At 45.8% G+C, this 16,760-nt stretch overlaps 1 protein-coding gene across 2 annotated transcripts in view; it reads right to left on the bottom strand.

Moving 5' to 3' along the window:
- The window catches only part of PKD1L1 (polycystin 1 like 1, transient receptor potential channel interacting), a 183,584-nt gene that overhangs the window by 106,033 nt on the left and 60,791 nt on the right, over positions 1–16,760 (bottom strand). For both annotated transcript variants that reach the window (XM_030796568.1, XM_030796567.1), the window contains exons 18-24: positions 14,372–14,740; positions 13,289–13,348; positions 10,570–10,746; positions 8,170–8,247; positions 5,016–5,158; positions 3,608–3,728; positions 1,402–1,513 (exon numbers count right to left, since the gene is read on the bottom strand). In XM_030796568.1, coding sequence (XP_030652428.1) covers positions 1,402–1,513; positions 3,608–3,728; positions 5,016–5,158; positions 8,170–8,247; positions 10,570–10,746; positions 13,289–13,348; positions 14,372–14,740 — 1,060 coding nt within the window. The remainder of the gene's footprint in view (positions 1–1,401; positions 1,514–3,607; positions 3,729–5,015; positions 5,159–8,169; positions 8,248–10,569; positions 10,747–13,288; positions 13,349–14,371; positions 14,741–16,760) is intronic.

Here is a 16,760-nt window from a genome sequence, read left to right as displayed (position 1 = left end):
ATTAGGTTATCCATTATAAAAATACAGATAACCTACATAAAAGTGGGTAAAGTACTAAGTAGATATTTCTTCAAGGAAGATACACAAAGCACAGGAAAAGATGCTCAACCTCATCAATTGTTAGAGAAACGCAAGTCCAAACCTTAATGAGATACCACTTCATACTAACTAGAATAGCTGTGAACAAAAAGACAATAACCAGTGTTGGTTAGGATATCAAGAAACCGGAACCCTCACACCTCGTTAGCGGGAATATAAAATGGTGCAGCCACTACGGAAAACAGTTTGGTAGTTACCATAGGACACTGTGTTTACTCCTAGTTACCTACCCAAGGAAAATGAAACCACACACTCACACAAAAACCTGCACATAAATGTTCATAGCAGTGTGATTCATTATAGCCAAAAAGTGGAAACAACCCACACATTCATCAACTAATTAACGAATAAATAAAATATGATATGTTCATACAATAAAATATTCAGCAACAAAAAAGAATGAAGTACTGATATATTTTACTACATAGATGAAACTCAAAAATATTCATATGCTAAGTGAAAAAAGACAGTTACTTAAGATCATATGTTACATTATCTCATTTATATGAAATTTTCAGAATCAGCAAACCTGTAGATATGAAATAGATTTGTGGTTGTCTGGGGCCAGTGGGAGGAAGCTGGGTGGTGGGTAAAGGGAGTGACTGCTAATAAGTCAAGGTTTTCACCAGATGATGAAAAATTGTCTAAAACTAGCTTATGGTGAAGGTTGTATAATTCAATAAATTATTAAAACCAAGGAGTTGCATATTTTAAATGGATGAATGATGTGGAATGTAAATGATATCTTTAAAAACTGTTTTTAAAAAAGAAGAAAGTGAGGCTGGGCACGGTGGCTCACACCTGTAATCCCAGCATTTTGGGAGGCTGAGGCGGGTGGATCACGAGGTCAGGAGTTCGAGACCAGCCTTACCAACATGGTGAAACCCCATCTCTACTAAAAATGCAAAAATTAGTCAGGCATGGTGGTGCGCACCTGTAATCCCAGCTACTCAGGAGGCTGAGGCACGAGAATCACTTGAACACAGGAGGTGGGGGTCGCAGTGGGCCAAGATTGCACCACTGCACTCTCCAGCCTGGGCGACAGAGGGAGACTCTGTCTCAAAAAAACAAAAAAAAAGAAGAAGAAAGTGGCTTTATAGGCTCTGAAGCACCTCCACGAATGCCATGCAAATATGAGTTAGCAGGATTGCAGTGATAGCACCCGGACTTTTTTATTTGCTCCATCTTGAGAAGATGAGTTCCTGACACGTTTTTGACGCTTGTTAACAACTTGGGGGAGAGCCAGCTCTGGAAGAAATACAAACAATGGCTAGGATGTCTGTGTGGCATTGTGTTACTCACAGGTCCTCGCCCAGACAGTCATTTCCATGGTAGCGGGGCAGCACAGTCACCACCACAGTGCACGGCTGGATCTTGGAGCCTTCGCCATCTGTGATTTCAGTGGAAACCGCAACTGTGAGGGAACATGTCAGAAGAGGGTCATCTTGGACATGTGGGTTACAGAGCTGCTTCTTCACACACACACAGCATCTTCTGGATGACTAAAACTGTGACAAGTGCTCACAAAGGGGCCAGGCTCCGGACCACAGGGAGCCCAGGGAGTGAAATACAAACTCGGCAATGGACTGTCAAGGCTTGGGGTTATAGTTTGACCAGTTCCTACATTATATATAGAAATTTAACAGGCCTAGAAAAAAGGTGCAGAAGAATTCTGACAGAGGGGACTTTTTAAAAGACCTAAGACCTATTTGGGGGACCCAGGAATTCCTTCATGTAACTGGTGTGCAGGGCTGTGGTGAGGGGACCTGCAGATCAGGCTCAGAGTGCAGGTGATGGCCAGATGCTGAGGGCCACAGGCACCGTCATGGGAACCACACAGAAAGATCGATGCCCAGGTGTGCTCTATGTATCTTTATAACAACATTCTCAACCTGAAACCCAGTGCCAAGGATTGGGGACTTAATTTTGGAGGTTAACACTTCTCAAGATGTGGTCTATGGACACTTGCAGCCCAAGCGCCAGGAATCTCGTCTATAAGCAAATTCCGTGCTCCATCTTCTCCCCACAATCCTGAGTCAGTGGATACTAGGTGGGCTCTGGAGGCAGCAATTTTAACAAATAACGTTAACAGATAAGGTTGGTCCTATGCACGGATATAGAAAATCCAAAAGAAGGAGCAGTTTTTAGGCACGACTCCACTTATTTTAACAAGCTGAGTCTGTGCCATACTCACTCATGCAAAAGATGGGACGAGAAAAAGTATGCATTAAGTATTTACTGTATTGTATTTATTTTGCTTATGTTCGCCCCCTTATAAATCTTGAGTTCAGGTATTCATAGGAATTGGCTGTACTGATACTGACAATTATAAACAAATACCATGGTTGTGAATGATTTGAGTAACATCACTAACCCTGACACTGCTCTGGGACTGTGACCTGAAATTTGGTCTGTAAATTTATGTTAAGAAATCTTTACTTTCAACACAGAGCTGAGGCTCTGGCCCAAGGTCCTTCTATTGGGACATTTGCCCAGCCTAGGTCTCACATAACCCTGTATGCAGCTTGACTTCAAGAAAACTCAAGATCAAACGGAGTACAAAGTCACTGTGATACAAAGCAGAGCACGATTATGAAGATCTCAAAATGCCCTGCTCAGAAGTTTCGCTCAATATAATTGACTTGTATCTAGAAGAAGGCGCAAGTGTTTCTAACTGAAGGTGACAGGCAAAGTTTCATGAAGAAGAAGGAATTTCATTTTGGCTTAAAGGAGAGGTGAAACTTAAATAAATCAAGTGAATGAACTAGTTCGGACTTCAGGCTTTAATAATCTTACCAGTCCAAATCAAAGAAACTTCTAGATCAGTGACTCTCAACCTTCCCTGCACATCAGAATCCTCCAGGCATTTAAAAAGTAAAACAGAAACTTAAAAAGTCACCACCCCCCAAGATTTTTATTTAACCAGCCTGGGTTTGCGCATGTCAAGATACCTTCCTAAATGGCTGCATGTCTCGTATGCTCAGTTGAAGCCAGTTCCAAGGGACTGGTTTAGAAGTAACCACAACCTCAGGAACAGGGTCAGAGCAGAAAGTTGTAAACACTGTGGGATTCATTTTGTTTTGAGGTTATGTTACTAACGTGCTAACTCACATTCATTTACCCCATATTTTGTTCCTTAGGGGGACACCTTGATTTGGTTTCATCTATAATAAATGCAAGATTGACCAGATATGACATATTTCATTAGTAAATAAGAAATGTCCTGATTTTAAATATTTAATTTATATATGAAAAAACATTCTCTGGCATTTTATCATTTACAGTTTATTTCAGTTAACATTTAAGATATTAAAAACTGATTTAATTTATTGATATTACAAATGTTCTTACTGCACTAAAAGGTAGATAATAAACCTAAACTGAAAAGCATTAAACTGATCAAGGTGATTTTATTTTCTAGACACAGTTTCGTTTTTGAAAACCAGGAAAAAAGTTTTAGAACTGTAGGTCGGCACAGCTAGTGACTCCAGCTGGCACCATGGCTTACCTTTGTAATTGTCCAAGTGCTCACCAGCTGGCAACACAAAATAATACTGGGTGTCTCTCCCATGGTACAAAGTGTGTTTGGAGGCGTTTCCTATCTGGTAACTAAATTCATAATGGAAGTCCTATGATCCAGTCCAAGGGAGCAAAAATAGTATAAATGAACACACTGTGAATGACATCCCAATACATAAACACACAGCTGAGCCTTCATTGTACCAAGGACGTTCTTTACAGCCAGGAAGAGGGTAAGTGACAGGTAAGCAGCATTCCCAGCTGCCCAGAGCCCTGGGCCCTGCAGGGCTCTCCATTCACCAAGCCCAAAGGGCTCCTCGAACAATACTGAGATTCCCCACCAGTGTCTGTGTCCTCTCCTTGCCCTGGAAGCTCCCCACAGTCAAAAATCAGACTGTCACAGCCCCCTCAGGGTGAAGGGCCCCAGCTGCCCCTCAGCTTCCCCACTGCTGGGCATCACGCAGCAGGAGGGGCATGAGGGACGGGTGGGGGTGCCTCAAGGGAAGGCCACGATCTGGGCCCTCTGGAGGACAAGGGTGGGGCTTCCTACAGAAGGGGTCAGGCAGAAGGGCAGGGAGGTCAGTGTCCTGGCTGAGAGGATGGAGAGGGCAGTGCCAGGGTCACAATATCACAGGCTCCTGTCCTGCCTGCCCATCACCTAAGGCATTCATCTTTTTTTTTTTTTATTTTTTTTGAGACAAGTCTCACACTGTCTCCCAGGCTGGTGTGCAATGGCACAATCTCGGCTCACTGCAACCTCTGCCTCCTGGGTTCAAGCAATTCTCCTGCCTCAGCCTCCCAAGTAGCTGGGATTACAGGCGCCTACCACCACACCCAGCTAATTTTTGTATTTTTAGTAGAGATGGGGTTTCACCATGTTGGCCAGGCTGGTTTGCGTTCATTTTTTTAAATCCATCCTCTCATTTCACCCTCACAAGACCCTGAGCAACAAAATCACAATGGTCTTCTCCATGGCCCACAGAAAGAGTGAGTGTAAGTCCATGTTAGAGATGTGCCCTGGGAGGGAAAGGGCCAGACTCTCCCCGTCATTTTGGGTCATGTGCCTGCCTTTTTCTTGGGGGCAGCATTAACGGAGGCCCCTGCTCTAACCAGGCTGCAGGACAGTGGATGCCCTGCCACGACTCCTGGTGAGCAGGCCCTTGTCTCTTTGTGAAATTCTGAACCTTCTCAAGCAGGGGGCCACTTTGCACTCCTCTCATTAGTGTGTGGGGAAGTCCATTCATGCCTAACCAACTTTCCAACATTCAACTGGAGGCTGAATTCCTTCACAGGGGGGAAGGACATCACTGTCCATTCCTACAGCACCTGTGACTGCTGTGACTGCCAGGTGCCACTGTCTGGGGTCTCTCACGACAGACATGGGGTTGTCCACGTACCGGTTTTCCAGACATGCAGAAGACACTGAAGACGGTGTGTGCCTCCAGACCATGGTGAGGCTGCACCTGACAGGCCATGTCCCGTGGAGCCGGGTTGACTGTCAAGTACAGCTGAGCTTTACCCAGTAAGCCATGCTTCGAAGCTAAAGAGAAAGATGAAGCAGGGGTTTCACCCATGATGGAGAATTACAGCAGCATAGGAATAAGTTTTTATAGATAAACCTTATAGCAGGGGTTCTCAAAGTAGGGTCCCCAGACCAGCAGCATAGGACTAACCTGGGAATTTGTCAGAAATGCAGATTCTGGAGCCCCACCCTCGACCTGCTGACTCAGAAACTGAGACTCAGTGGTAGTTTTCACATACCCTTAGCGGATTCTGAAGTTCTGGGGTTTGAGAACCACTGCATATAGCATTCATTAACATAACAAACACCCACTGGGTGGGGCAGGTACTATCCTAGGCCCTGGGGAGACAGAAGTGTCTCCCTACCTGGGAGTCACATGGCAACCACCCAGACAGAAACCGAAGCCTAAGAGAGAGATGATGCTAACAGACCCATTACCCAGCAAAGCAAACTTTCTCCATTCTCCTGGATTCTCTCAAAACCTTAGCCACATACACACATAGGTACAGCATCGTTGAATGTATAGCAGCAATAAAATTTTATATTTTGTTTTATTAACTATATTAATACCATAACTATTTTCCGTGTTGACATTGAGCATCCAAAGTCACTGTTGTAAATAGCAGCATAAGATGACATGGAACAGATATACCCTAATATGCACAACTATTATCCCCAACGATTAAACATTTTGCTTATTTTCCATTTTCTGATATTATTGATCACCCCATAATGATTATTCTCATACATATAGTTTTTAAATGTTTAATGTATTTTTCTTGAGATGGATTATAGAAATGAAATTTACATGTCAAATGGTTTAAAATCTTGATGATCATCATTCTCATCATAACAGCAGGTACCATCTGTTGAGCCTCTGCTACACACCAGGCGCCCTGCTAGACACTGTTCCTGTATTATCTTATTTAACAGTCGCATTAACCATGGAAGACAGATCTCATAACAAAAGTAAAACCCGAGAGAAAAGGATGATGAATCCTGCCTGGCTGACCAGGGGAATCTCCACAAAAGAAGACACATTTGAGCGAGCGGTCTTGGGATATCAGTCTTATACTGGGCTTAGGAAGGGATGTGGGGAAAATAATGGGCATTCCAGCCAAAATAACCACAGGGAAAGATAGAGTCACGAGGGGGCCTGGTGTTATCCGAAGAGCATGGGAAGGGAGGGCAGCAGTCAGCGAGGGTGTGCAAGGCCGAGGGAGATGAGGCTGACAGGAGACCTGGAGCCCGAGTGCACCACCTGGCAGCCAGCCCCTGACCAGGCCCGTGGGCCATGGAGAGACTCTCATGTGTCTCCTGCACCATTAAGGAATATGGCCCAGCTAAGAGAACTGTCTTTAGACTTGTCACTTGGGCAAATTTCAGAGGCAAAAGAAAGAGGTCCAGCCAAAGGCAAAAGGTATTTGTTGAAACAAAAGCAAACGATGCCCATCTTGTACCCAAAGCAGGGACCCAGGGTTAATTGTTAAATGCTAAACGTGGAAGGGGCAGGCAGATGTTTATAGAAACTGTGAGAATCCAGATGACCCTCAGGGATCTCACTGAGCCCAGCCCAGCCAGTTCTCAGGAGAAAGTGAACCTCAGGTTTCCCACTTGCATGGCACAAGAGTTCACACAGAATGCAAGTTTGCAAATTCCTGGTAGGTTTTGATTAATGCAAAACTGTGGATGTTGAACCAAACCTATCTGTAGATAAAAATTGTTGGCTGGGTGCGGTGGCTCATGGCTGCAATCTCAGCGCTTGGGGAGGCCGAGGCAGGTGGATCGATCACTTGAGGTCAGGAGTTCGAGACCGGCCTGGCCAACATGGTGAAACCCCGACTCTACTAAAAATACAAAAAATTAGCCAGGCATGCTGACAGGAGGCTGCAATCCCAGCTACTCGGGGGGCTGAGACAGGAGAATCGCCTGAACCTGGGAGGCGGAGGTTGCAGTGAGCTGAGACCATGCCTCTGTACTCCAGCCTGGGCAACAGAGCTAGACTTCGTCTCAAAAAAAGGCTGGGCGTGGTGGCTCACGCCTGTAATCCCGGCACTTTGGGAGGCCGAGATGGGCGGATCACAAGGTCAGGAGATTGAGACCATCCTGGCTAACACAGTGAAATCCCGTCTCTACTAAAAATACAAAAAATTAGCTGGGCGTGGTGGCGGGTGCCTGTAGTCCCAGCTACTCAGGAGGCTGAGGCAAGAGAACGGCGCGAACCCAGGAGGCGGAGATTGCGCCACTGCACTCCAGCCTGGGTGACAGAGGGACTCCATTTCAAAAAAAAAAAAAATTGTTAAGTCCACTGTGCTTGTCATATGGAATGAAAACCTCTAGAAATGTGGGAAAATGTCTACAAGTTCCCCAAAACGATGATCTCAGATTGAGGTAGGCATGGAAACGCAAGAAGGAATGCAGAGCAAGGGTAAGGCGAGGCCTGTGGGTGAATTTCAATGAACATCAGCTGCACAAAACAAGCAATAACACCATTCTAGGGTTTAAATAGAGAGAGAGAGATTACGGACAGATTTGCAGGAAAGGAATCAATTTGTACAGTTGTCTAGCATAAATAAGATATATATGTATTTTTGTTTGTTTGTTTTTGAGACAGAGTCTTGCCCTGTCGCCCAGGCTGGAGTTCAGTGGCCCGATCTCAGCTCACTGCAAGCTCTGTCTCCTGGGTTCATGCCATTCTCCTGCCTCGGCCTCCTGAATAGCTGGGACTACAGGCGCCCACCACCACGGCTAATTTTTTGTATTTTTAGTAGAGACGGGATTTCACCGTGTTAGCCAGGATGGTCTCGATCTCCTGACCTCGTGATCCGCCCGCCTCGGCCTCCCAAAGTGCTGGGATTACAGGCGTGAGCCACCGTGCCCAGCCCTATATATATGTAATTTTTTTAAAAGGCAGCTGCTCAGTCTTTTACCCTGATGTAGACCTGCACCCCATTCCTCAGGAAGAGTAAACTTACAGAGACGCAGCAGGACTCCTCATCCTCATAAATGCAACTGACAATGTAACATACCCACAGACGCTTGCAGGACGTACGTCTCTCCACTGCTCAGAGAGTATGGCTTGATTGTCACCGTCTGTTCTGTAATACCTGCAGAAAAGACATGGCTGCATGGTGTAAGGAAGGCATCCAGTTTCAGCTTTCTTAAAGACTTAAATGTTAGATCTAAAACCATTAAAATCCTACAAGAAAACCTAGGCAATACCATTCAGGACATAGGCATGGGCAAGGACTTCATGTCTAAAACACCAAAAGCAATGGCAACAAAAGCCAAAATTGACAAATGGGATCTAATTAAACTAAAGAGCTTCTGCACAGCAAAAGAAACTACCATCAGAGTGAACAGGCAACCTACAGAATGGGAGAAAATTTTTGCAACCTACTCATCTGACAAAGGGCTAATATCCAGAATCTACAATGAACTCAAACAAATTTACAAGAAAAAAACAAACAACCCCATCAAAAAGTGGGCAAAGGACATGAACAGACACTTCTCAAAAGAAGACATTTATGCAGCCAAAAAACACATGAAGAAATGCTCATCATCACTGGCCATCAGAGAAATGCAAATCAAAACCACAGTGAGATACCATCTCACACCAGTTAGAATGGCCATCATTAAAATATCAGGAAACAACAGGTGCTAGAGAGGATGTGGAGAAATAGGAACACTTTTACACTGTCAGTGGGACTGTAAACTAGTTCAACCATTGTGGAAGTCAATGTGGCAATTCCTCAGGGATCTAGAACTAGAAATACCATTTGACCCAGCCATCCCATTACTGGGTATATACCCAAAGGACTATAAATCATGCTGCTATAAAGACACATGCACACGTATGTTGATTGCGGCACTATTCACAATAGCAAAGACTTGGAACCAACCCAAATGTCCAACAACGATAGACTGGATTAAGAAAATGTGGCACATATACACCATGGAATACTATGCAGCCATAAAAAATGATGAGTTCATGTCCTTTGTAGGGACATGGATGAAACTGGAAACCATCATTCTCAGTAAACTATCGTAAGGACAAAAAACCAAACACCGCATGTTCTCACTCATAGATGGGAATTGAACAATGAGAACTCATGGACACAGGAAGGGGAACATCACACTCCGGGGACTGTTGTGGGGTTGGGGGAGCGGGGAGGGACAGCATTAGGAGACATACCTAATGCTAAATGACGAGTTAATGGGTGCAGGAAATCAAAATGGCACATGGATACATATGTAACAAACCTGCACATTGTGCACATGTACCCTAAAACCTAAAGTATAATAAAAAAAAAACTAAAAAAATAAAATAAATAAATAAATAAATAAATAAATAAATAAAAAGACATGGCTGCATGGAAACGATAGTCAGTGGTCTCAGGGACAGAGGTCACACAGAGTCCTTGGAAATGGGCTCTACTCTTCCCCCAGGGGTGAAATTAACATAGATACTAGTGAAACATGACACTCCTGCTTGGAAAGGTTGCTGGTTACTGCCTTCTATAAAAAGCCTCTCCTGCCCAACAGAAGCATTACTGAGGATGGTCCATCCATCCCTGGCTCAGAAATGACACTAATGTCCCAAGCAACAAGAGAATTCTGTTAAGATCTTATTGTATATGTTTATAATTATGTTCATGTTTAATTTGGCAATTTTATAAATCATACTATAAAGTATGATTAAGGAATTTTGAAGCTATTTTTAAGTCTGTAGAATACTGGTTATGGACAACTTTTAACCTGGGTGTAACTGCTGACCGTGGTGACTGGATTACTTCCTTAGCAGGGAGAGGCTGACCTCACACTACTTACCCTGAAAAAAGGAGAGATCGGAAATACAAGATTGATGGTCTAAACATGGACAGTTTCTAAAATTACAATCTTAAAATAGTACTTCTCGAAATGCTTCAAGGAAAGGGTGAAGGGAAAATTATCTAAAAATAGTGTGAAATCCAGATCCTCCCCAAGAGGTCTGTAGGGATGACACAATCACATGTATTACCACGAAAGGGGGAAATCCAACAAATTGAGCAAAACCAGCATGTCTGGGCTGGGAAAATCCATTAGAAATTCAACTGCTGTTCAGGAGCAGCTTCCACCCTACAAAAGGTTGTCACAGAAAAGGCTGTGCGCACCAAGGTGTCTGGGTGCACAGAACGTGCAGCACTTGGCAGCGCCCCTCTTCCCCTTTGGTCTACACACAAGATGCTCCTGGTAGCAACAGATGCTAACTTTACTTTTGTTAGAAGAGTCTCAGGCCATAGTCCATAGAGGAACAAGCACAAATAGAAAAGGTACCACAATTCTAAATACTTATCTAGTAAAATGAAAAGTTCAGAAGAAATTGAGGGCTGATATCTAAAAGCTACAGAAACACTGCAAATTGCAGGGTACAAAGAGGACATTCCTACCCGAGGACGAATAGCCTTGGAAAACTGCTCGGCCCAGCAGGGCCTTGGGCCAGTCAATCATGAGGACAGGCTCGGCTCTGCCTGCAGACAGGGAGGGGTCCACCAGGTTATCCCCATCTCCAGGGCTCTCCTCGGCACTCAAGCTAGGTCCTGATCCTGGAAAGCTGGTGTCCTTTTCTAGGAAGATAACCAAGCCAATAGATGTTAAAGAAAAAAAGTCATGATGATCTTAAAGCATTAGTGATTCAATGCTGATATTAATCCCTATTTGTACTATTGCTGGATACCGCATAGCTAATATGTCTTCAGCAGCTAAACATATTCAAGAGATGTACTTTGTTATCATGTAATTAGTGGTCCAAAGGCATCTTCCCTCCCTCCCTCCCTCCTTCCCTCCCTCCCTCCCTCCCTTCCTCCCTTCTTTCCTTCTGCAAGATTCATTATGGTCTACTAAGTCCAGGTACTAGTCTAGAAACAGGAGACAGAGCATGAACCAGATCAATGGTGTCCTTGCTATCTGGAGTTTAACAGTGAGGCAGTCCAAAAAGTAAATGAGAAAACACATAAATAAATAATATAAAGTCGGGTAATGAAGGAAAGAAAAGCGGGGTATACAGAGGAAGAGAGAGTGGTGTGGAAAGGGAGTCCTTTTGAGATGGAGGTCAGGGAGGTCCTCTCTGAAGACTAAGACTAGAAGGAGCTTTTCAAATATCTGAAGGAAGGAGTTTCCAGGTTAAGTAAAACCAAAATGCTGTGGGAATGATCTTCCCTAGTGGTTGGCAGGTGGGAGGGAGGGAGGGAGGGCAGGAGGAGGAAAAACGTGGCTGGAGGCATTGCCAGGGTTACATCATGCTGGGTGCACAGCCATGGGCTTTTGTCCTGAGTGCCCTGGGAAGCCACTGGAGGGACCTGTCAGGAGCGTGGCAACAGCCTGGTTTGTGGTGAAAAGAGTCCTCTGGCTGTCATGTGATGAGATGACTGCAGGCAGCAAGAAGAGAAGCAGCGAGGGCAAAGGAAGGGCTCCTGCATGGTCTAGGCAAGAAGGAGTCGCTGCACTTCACTTAGGCTAAGGAGGCTCCTTTAAGACTTGAAACCAAGGTTACTGAAGCAAGATACAGTAATAAAACACAAATGTTGAGGGGTCAGAATTACTCCTGCAAGGAGGAATAATTTTATAAATGCAATACAAAGGCAGATCTTTCTTCATTCATTCAGTTGTATTAATTAAGCACCTACTGTGAGTATGAATGTGAGCCTCTACAACAGATTTGCGTGTGTACCATAAAGACTTTTAAATGTTCTGTATGATGATATTTTGATATACTGAAGAACAAAATGAAACAAAATTATTCTGGCTAAGAAGAGAGTGCTTCTCCTGGGGCTGGGGCTAGCCAACTCTTAGAGATTACAAAAGGCCCAGCCTGCAATGTGTCTTTGATTTGCAAACTGACCAATCCAGAACCACCCCCAACAAATCATCCTGGGCAACTAGAGACCACCCTTAGGCCTAGGATCTGCGAAATTAAACTAGCTGATGCTAAACTATTCATCCAGCCCTGCCTTGGCCTTGCCTTTCTTTCCTGTGGAAACCCCAAAAAAGACCTTGGCTTAAATGCTCCCCTTGCTCCTGTCTGCTGCCTCCTGACCTCTCTGCAGCTTCCCCATGTGGGCTTGCGTGGCCTGCCATGCCTCTTGTCTCTAGGATCTGGGAGTATTTTCTTTGTTTTTCTCTCCTCTGTGGCTGCACCTGACTGACCATCTCATCCAAGAACAGCATGACACACAGGAAGGAACGTGGGAAGGGCTGGAGAAGCCGTGGAGTTGGAAGCAGCTGAGGAGGACTGTTGAAGGAAACACTGCCGCAAATCAGAGGAATAAATCGCTCATTCATCATCCATTATTCCCTCGATAGATAAATCCTTCACTCATCAGCTATTCATTCATTCATCAAATAAATCATTTACCTACTCATTTGACAGATAAATCATTCACTAGACATCCATCTCTTCACTAGACAGATAAATCAGTCACTCACTGATCATCCATCTGTTCATTCAATAGATGAATAAGTCATTCACTGATCATCAATTCATTCTACATGTGTTTACTGAGTGCCAATGTGCCAGGGACTATGATCCATCTGAGAACATAGCATAAGCTGGCCGTGGAAGCTTTCCTGGAAGCGCTCAGAGCAGAAGACAGAGACATAGAAGAAAGAGCCACTAAGTGCCAGGTGCCACCTGCTTCCCAGAGGAGGGAATAAATACTGAACTGGTGTGTGTGTGTTTTGGGGCGGAGCAAGGAAGGTGGGGGGAGTGGTGGTCCTTACAAGACAAGCCTGAGGAAGACTTCCCAGACAGAAATGGAGCCAGACCTGAAGGAGGAGGCTCGCTGAGCAGATAACTTAGGAAGGACATGGAGGAAGGCATTTTTGGCAGACGACACTCCATGACCAAGGCATGGAAGAGCTGGTATGCTCATCCTTGGGCCTGGGGCTACTCTTGGGATTTTGGAGCATAGGGTGAGAGAAGGGCAGAAAGAGGGGAGCTAGAAATAAAGGTTTGGTTCAGACCGTGCCATGTAAGAGTTTCAACTTTTCCCTGTGATTCCGTGGAGCTCTCAGTGGCTGTGTAAGGGAGCAGGTGGGAAATCCAGACTGCAGAAAGGCTGTGGAGGAGAGCTGAGTGGAGAGAGGCAGCAGGCATAGAAGCACAGTCACCTGGCTGTCTTCCGCCCGATGGTATTGCTTCTTGAATATCACTGTAATAGGCTTCAAAATCTATATGAAAGGACAAAATATAATGTTTCTGTTAAAATCACAGAATCCTCTGAAATTAATAGCAGCTCCCCTGATGGGTCACATTGTCCTTGGTGTATTTCTAGACCCCATACACTGCTCTGTGGATTACAAAACATCCTCAGTGGGGGTGTCTTCCCTCCCTCATGACGGCTGGGCAAGGAATGTTTCATTGCCCCAGGGCCCCAGGAGGAGGAGATGGAGCTCCAGTAGGTGTGTGGTTTCTAAGAATAACCCAGCAAGTAAGTTGAGACCAAGGCTTACATGTGGGTCTCTGCCTCCACACCCAGCATCCCTCCTCTCTTCAAGCGAGTCTTTTACTGTTCTTTTAGAGAAAATGTCTCACTCTTTTCTTTTAGAAGGAGAGAAATGGACATAGGAATGCCCTGCTGCAAATGTCGCCTCCTGTCCCCTCAGCCCTCCTTTCCCAGAGGCAGAGGAGTTCACAGCGGTCCCTCCAGCCAGCCAGCCAAGTCTGGGAGGCCTGGAGAACAGTTGAATTGACAAGAGCATGTAGAGCATGAGACCACCATCACCCAAGAGTAAGCAGCAAAATCAGTAAGCAACTGGGGACAGTGACGGAGAGACAGATGCCAGGTCAGAGCTTTTCTCACTATTACCTTTTCTCTCCATTTGTTAAGTACCAGAATGGTTTCCATCCCCCTTAAGCCCAATGATAAAGTGAAGCAATTGACCCCAGGGCAGGGGAGGATGAGGAAGCCGGTGTGGAGTAAACAACTACTGTAGCACAGACACTGCACACACGGAACCTCACTGCAGCCTCAGAACCTGCCATGGGTTTGTCATTTTCCCAGTTCAGAGATGAGAAATCTGAAACTCGATGACTATTGCACAATCAGCAAGTGGTGGGTGTGAACCTGGCGCTCTCTGATTTAAAGGCCCATGTTGATGTGATCTCACACCTTACCCACCAGATTCACTGCTTCCAAAGGTAACTTTGGTGCCTAGACAAGAGGGATGACATGCAGGAACAGTGGCACTTACCAGAGAGGTGAGGGTCAGGGCTGTGGGTGGGCTGACTTCTCTCAGAGGGGCCAGTCATCAGGGATCCCTTGCTGTGTGGCCCTGGCTCTAGGTCTAGCGAACCTTCCTCTGGAGCCTCCCCGAGGACTGCAGAGCCCCCCGCAGCAGGAATCCAGTAGACTCCAGTCATGGGCTCTGTGGGGGTTCCCCTTGGAGCTGAAGGGGCAGGCTGGCCAAGGGTCATGGGTGAAGGTTCCCGTGAGAATGGTGTGGTCGTTGCATCAGGATCTGCAGTGCCAGGCTCAGTGGGCAGCAGGTTTAACTGTGATGACTTTGAAATGGCACCAAGTCCCAGCGAACCCAGCAGCCCCACTACTCTGCAGAAGGGAACTTAAGCAAACGTTGGGCAGTGTTAGAATTTTGCAGCAAAAATATAAAATATTTGCTTAAAAAGTCTACAGACTATATAAGGATGCTATGTTATAAACAAATCTGTTGTGAATTTGAAAACCTACACTTAAGAGATACAGGGCACAGAGTGTGGCGTTGGCGTGTTCTGTGTTGGCGTGTTGGCCAACAGCAGGAAGCACATGTATGGAAGTAGAAGGCAGGATTCACTGTGATTGCACCTGGCATTTGCTCCTCCCAAGTCAGTGGGGAGGGGTCTGCTGAATCCTATGCACTCCCAGGCATGACTTATTCATGGGTATTCTAGAAAAAACTTGGGGTGCATGGGGTTTCTCTTAATTCTCACTCCCCTACCCGCCAGTAAGTGATATGGTTTGGATGTTTTGCCCCTCCATGTCTCATGTTGAAATATAATCCCCAGTGGGCCGGGCGCGGTGGCTCACGCCTGTAATCCCAGCACTTTCGGAGGCTGAGGCAGGCAGATCACAAGGTCAGGAGATCAAGACCATCCTGGCTAACATGGTGAAACCCCGTCTCTACTAAAAAAAAAATACGAAAAATTAGCCAGGCGTGGTGGCGGGCACCTGTAGTCCCAGCTACTCAGGAGGCTGAGGCAGGAGAATGGCATGAACCCGGGAGGCAGAGCCTGCAGTGAGCCGAGATCTCGCCACTGCACTCCAGCCTGGGCGACTGAGCAAAACTCCGTCTCAAAAAAAAAGAAATATAATCCCCAGTGTTGGAGGGAGAGCCTGGCGGGAGGTGTTTAGATCACGAGGGTGGATCCCTCACCAATGACTTAGTGCCCTCCTCGCTGTAATGAGTGAGTTCTTGCTCTGAGTTCGTGGGAGGTCTGGTTATTTAAAGGAGCGTGGCATCTGCCCTGCCGCCTCGATCCTTCTCTCACCATGTAATGTGTCAGCTCCCTTTTGCCCTCCACCATGAGTAAAAGTTTCCTGAGGCCCCATCAGAGCAGATGCTAGCACCATGCTTCCTGTACAGTCTGCAGAACCATAAGCTAAAATAAACCACTTTTCTTTATAAATTACCCAGCCTCAGGTATTCCTTTATAGCAGTGCAAGAAGAGAATAATACAGCAAGTATCTAGTATAACAGTTTTCAAAACTGCTGTTAGAATTTATGATAAAGGATCAGGCTGGGCACGGTGGCTCACGCTTGTAATCCCAGCACTTTGGGAGGCCGAGGCGGGCGGATCGCGAGGTCAGGAGATCGAGACCATGGTGAAACCCCGTCACTACTAAAAATACAAAAAATTAGCCGGGCGTGGCGGCGGGCGCCTGTAGTCCCAGCTACTCGGAGAGGCTGAGGCAGGAGAATGGCGTGAACCCGGGAGGCGGAGCTTGCAGTGAGCCGAGATTGCACCACTGCACTCCAGCCTGGGCGACAGAGCAAGACTCCATCTCAAAAAAAAAAAAAAAAAGAATTTATGATACAGGATCAATAGCAAAGAAAAAAATGCCATGAGCATATAAATGACCTCTCAATAAAGCAAGCTTTTACTTGCAACCATGGGAGAGACATATCTAGGGGCCATGATTTACTTTGCTGAAAGTCTAACCACTGTATGTTTCCACTGCAAGTTCCTCTGATCTGTTCAACATGGGCTCTGATTCAGAAAAGTTCAATTTACCCAAAAGAATTTGGAATGCCTCTCTGCCAAGAAGGGCACAATCACCCTCTATGTCTTCATGTCCCTGTGGCTGCTCAGGCCAGCTGTACCCAAAGCTCTACTTGTGGAAGCTTTGAATGGCCTCATGGAGGGGATCTTTAAGAAACGTGAAGGTCAGCGGGGGCTTGGCACCAGCTCTGTTGTGGGAGCTGGCTCTCCAGCTCAGAAATAAAGCTTCTCTGTTTGCCATTCAGAGCCACCTCTCTGATCACAAGTAGTGCCAAGTGAGAAATCAGTCTCACTCCTGGTTCAAACCTTCGTGTCCTGCAGCACCCAGTGTCCTGACACCAGTGCCTGGCACGCTCCGACACATTG

This window comes from Nomascus leucogenys, chromosome 17 (genome assembly GCF_006542625.1).
Source record: "Nomascus leucogenys isolate Asia chromosome 17, Asia_NLE_v1, whole genome shotgun sequence".
In the NCBI taxonomy this organism is placed as follows: domain Eukaryota; kingdom Metazoa; phylum Chordata; class Mammalia; order Primates; family Hylobatidae; genus Nomascus; species Nomascus leucogenys.
The sequence above is the reverse complement of the archived record's forward strand: the minus strand, read 5'-3'. Positions and strand labels throughout refer to the sequence as shown.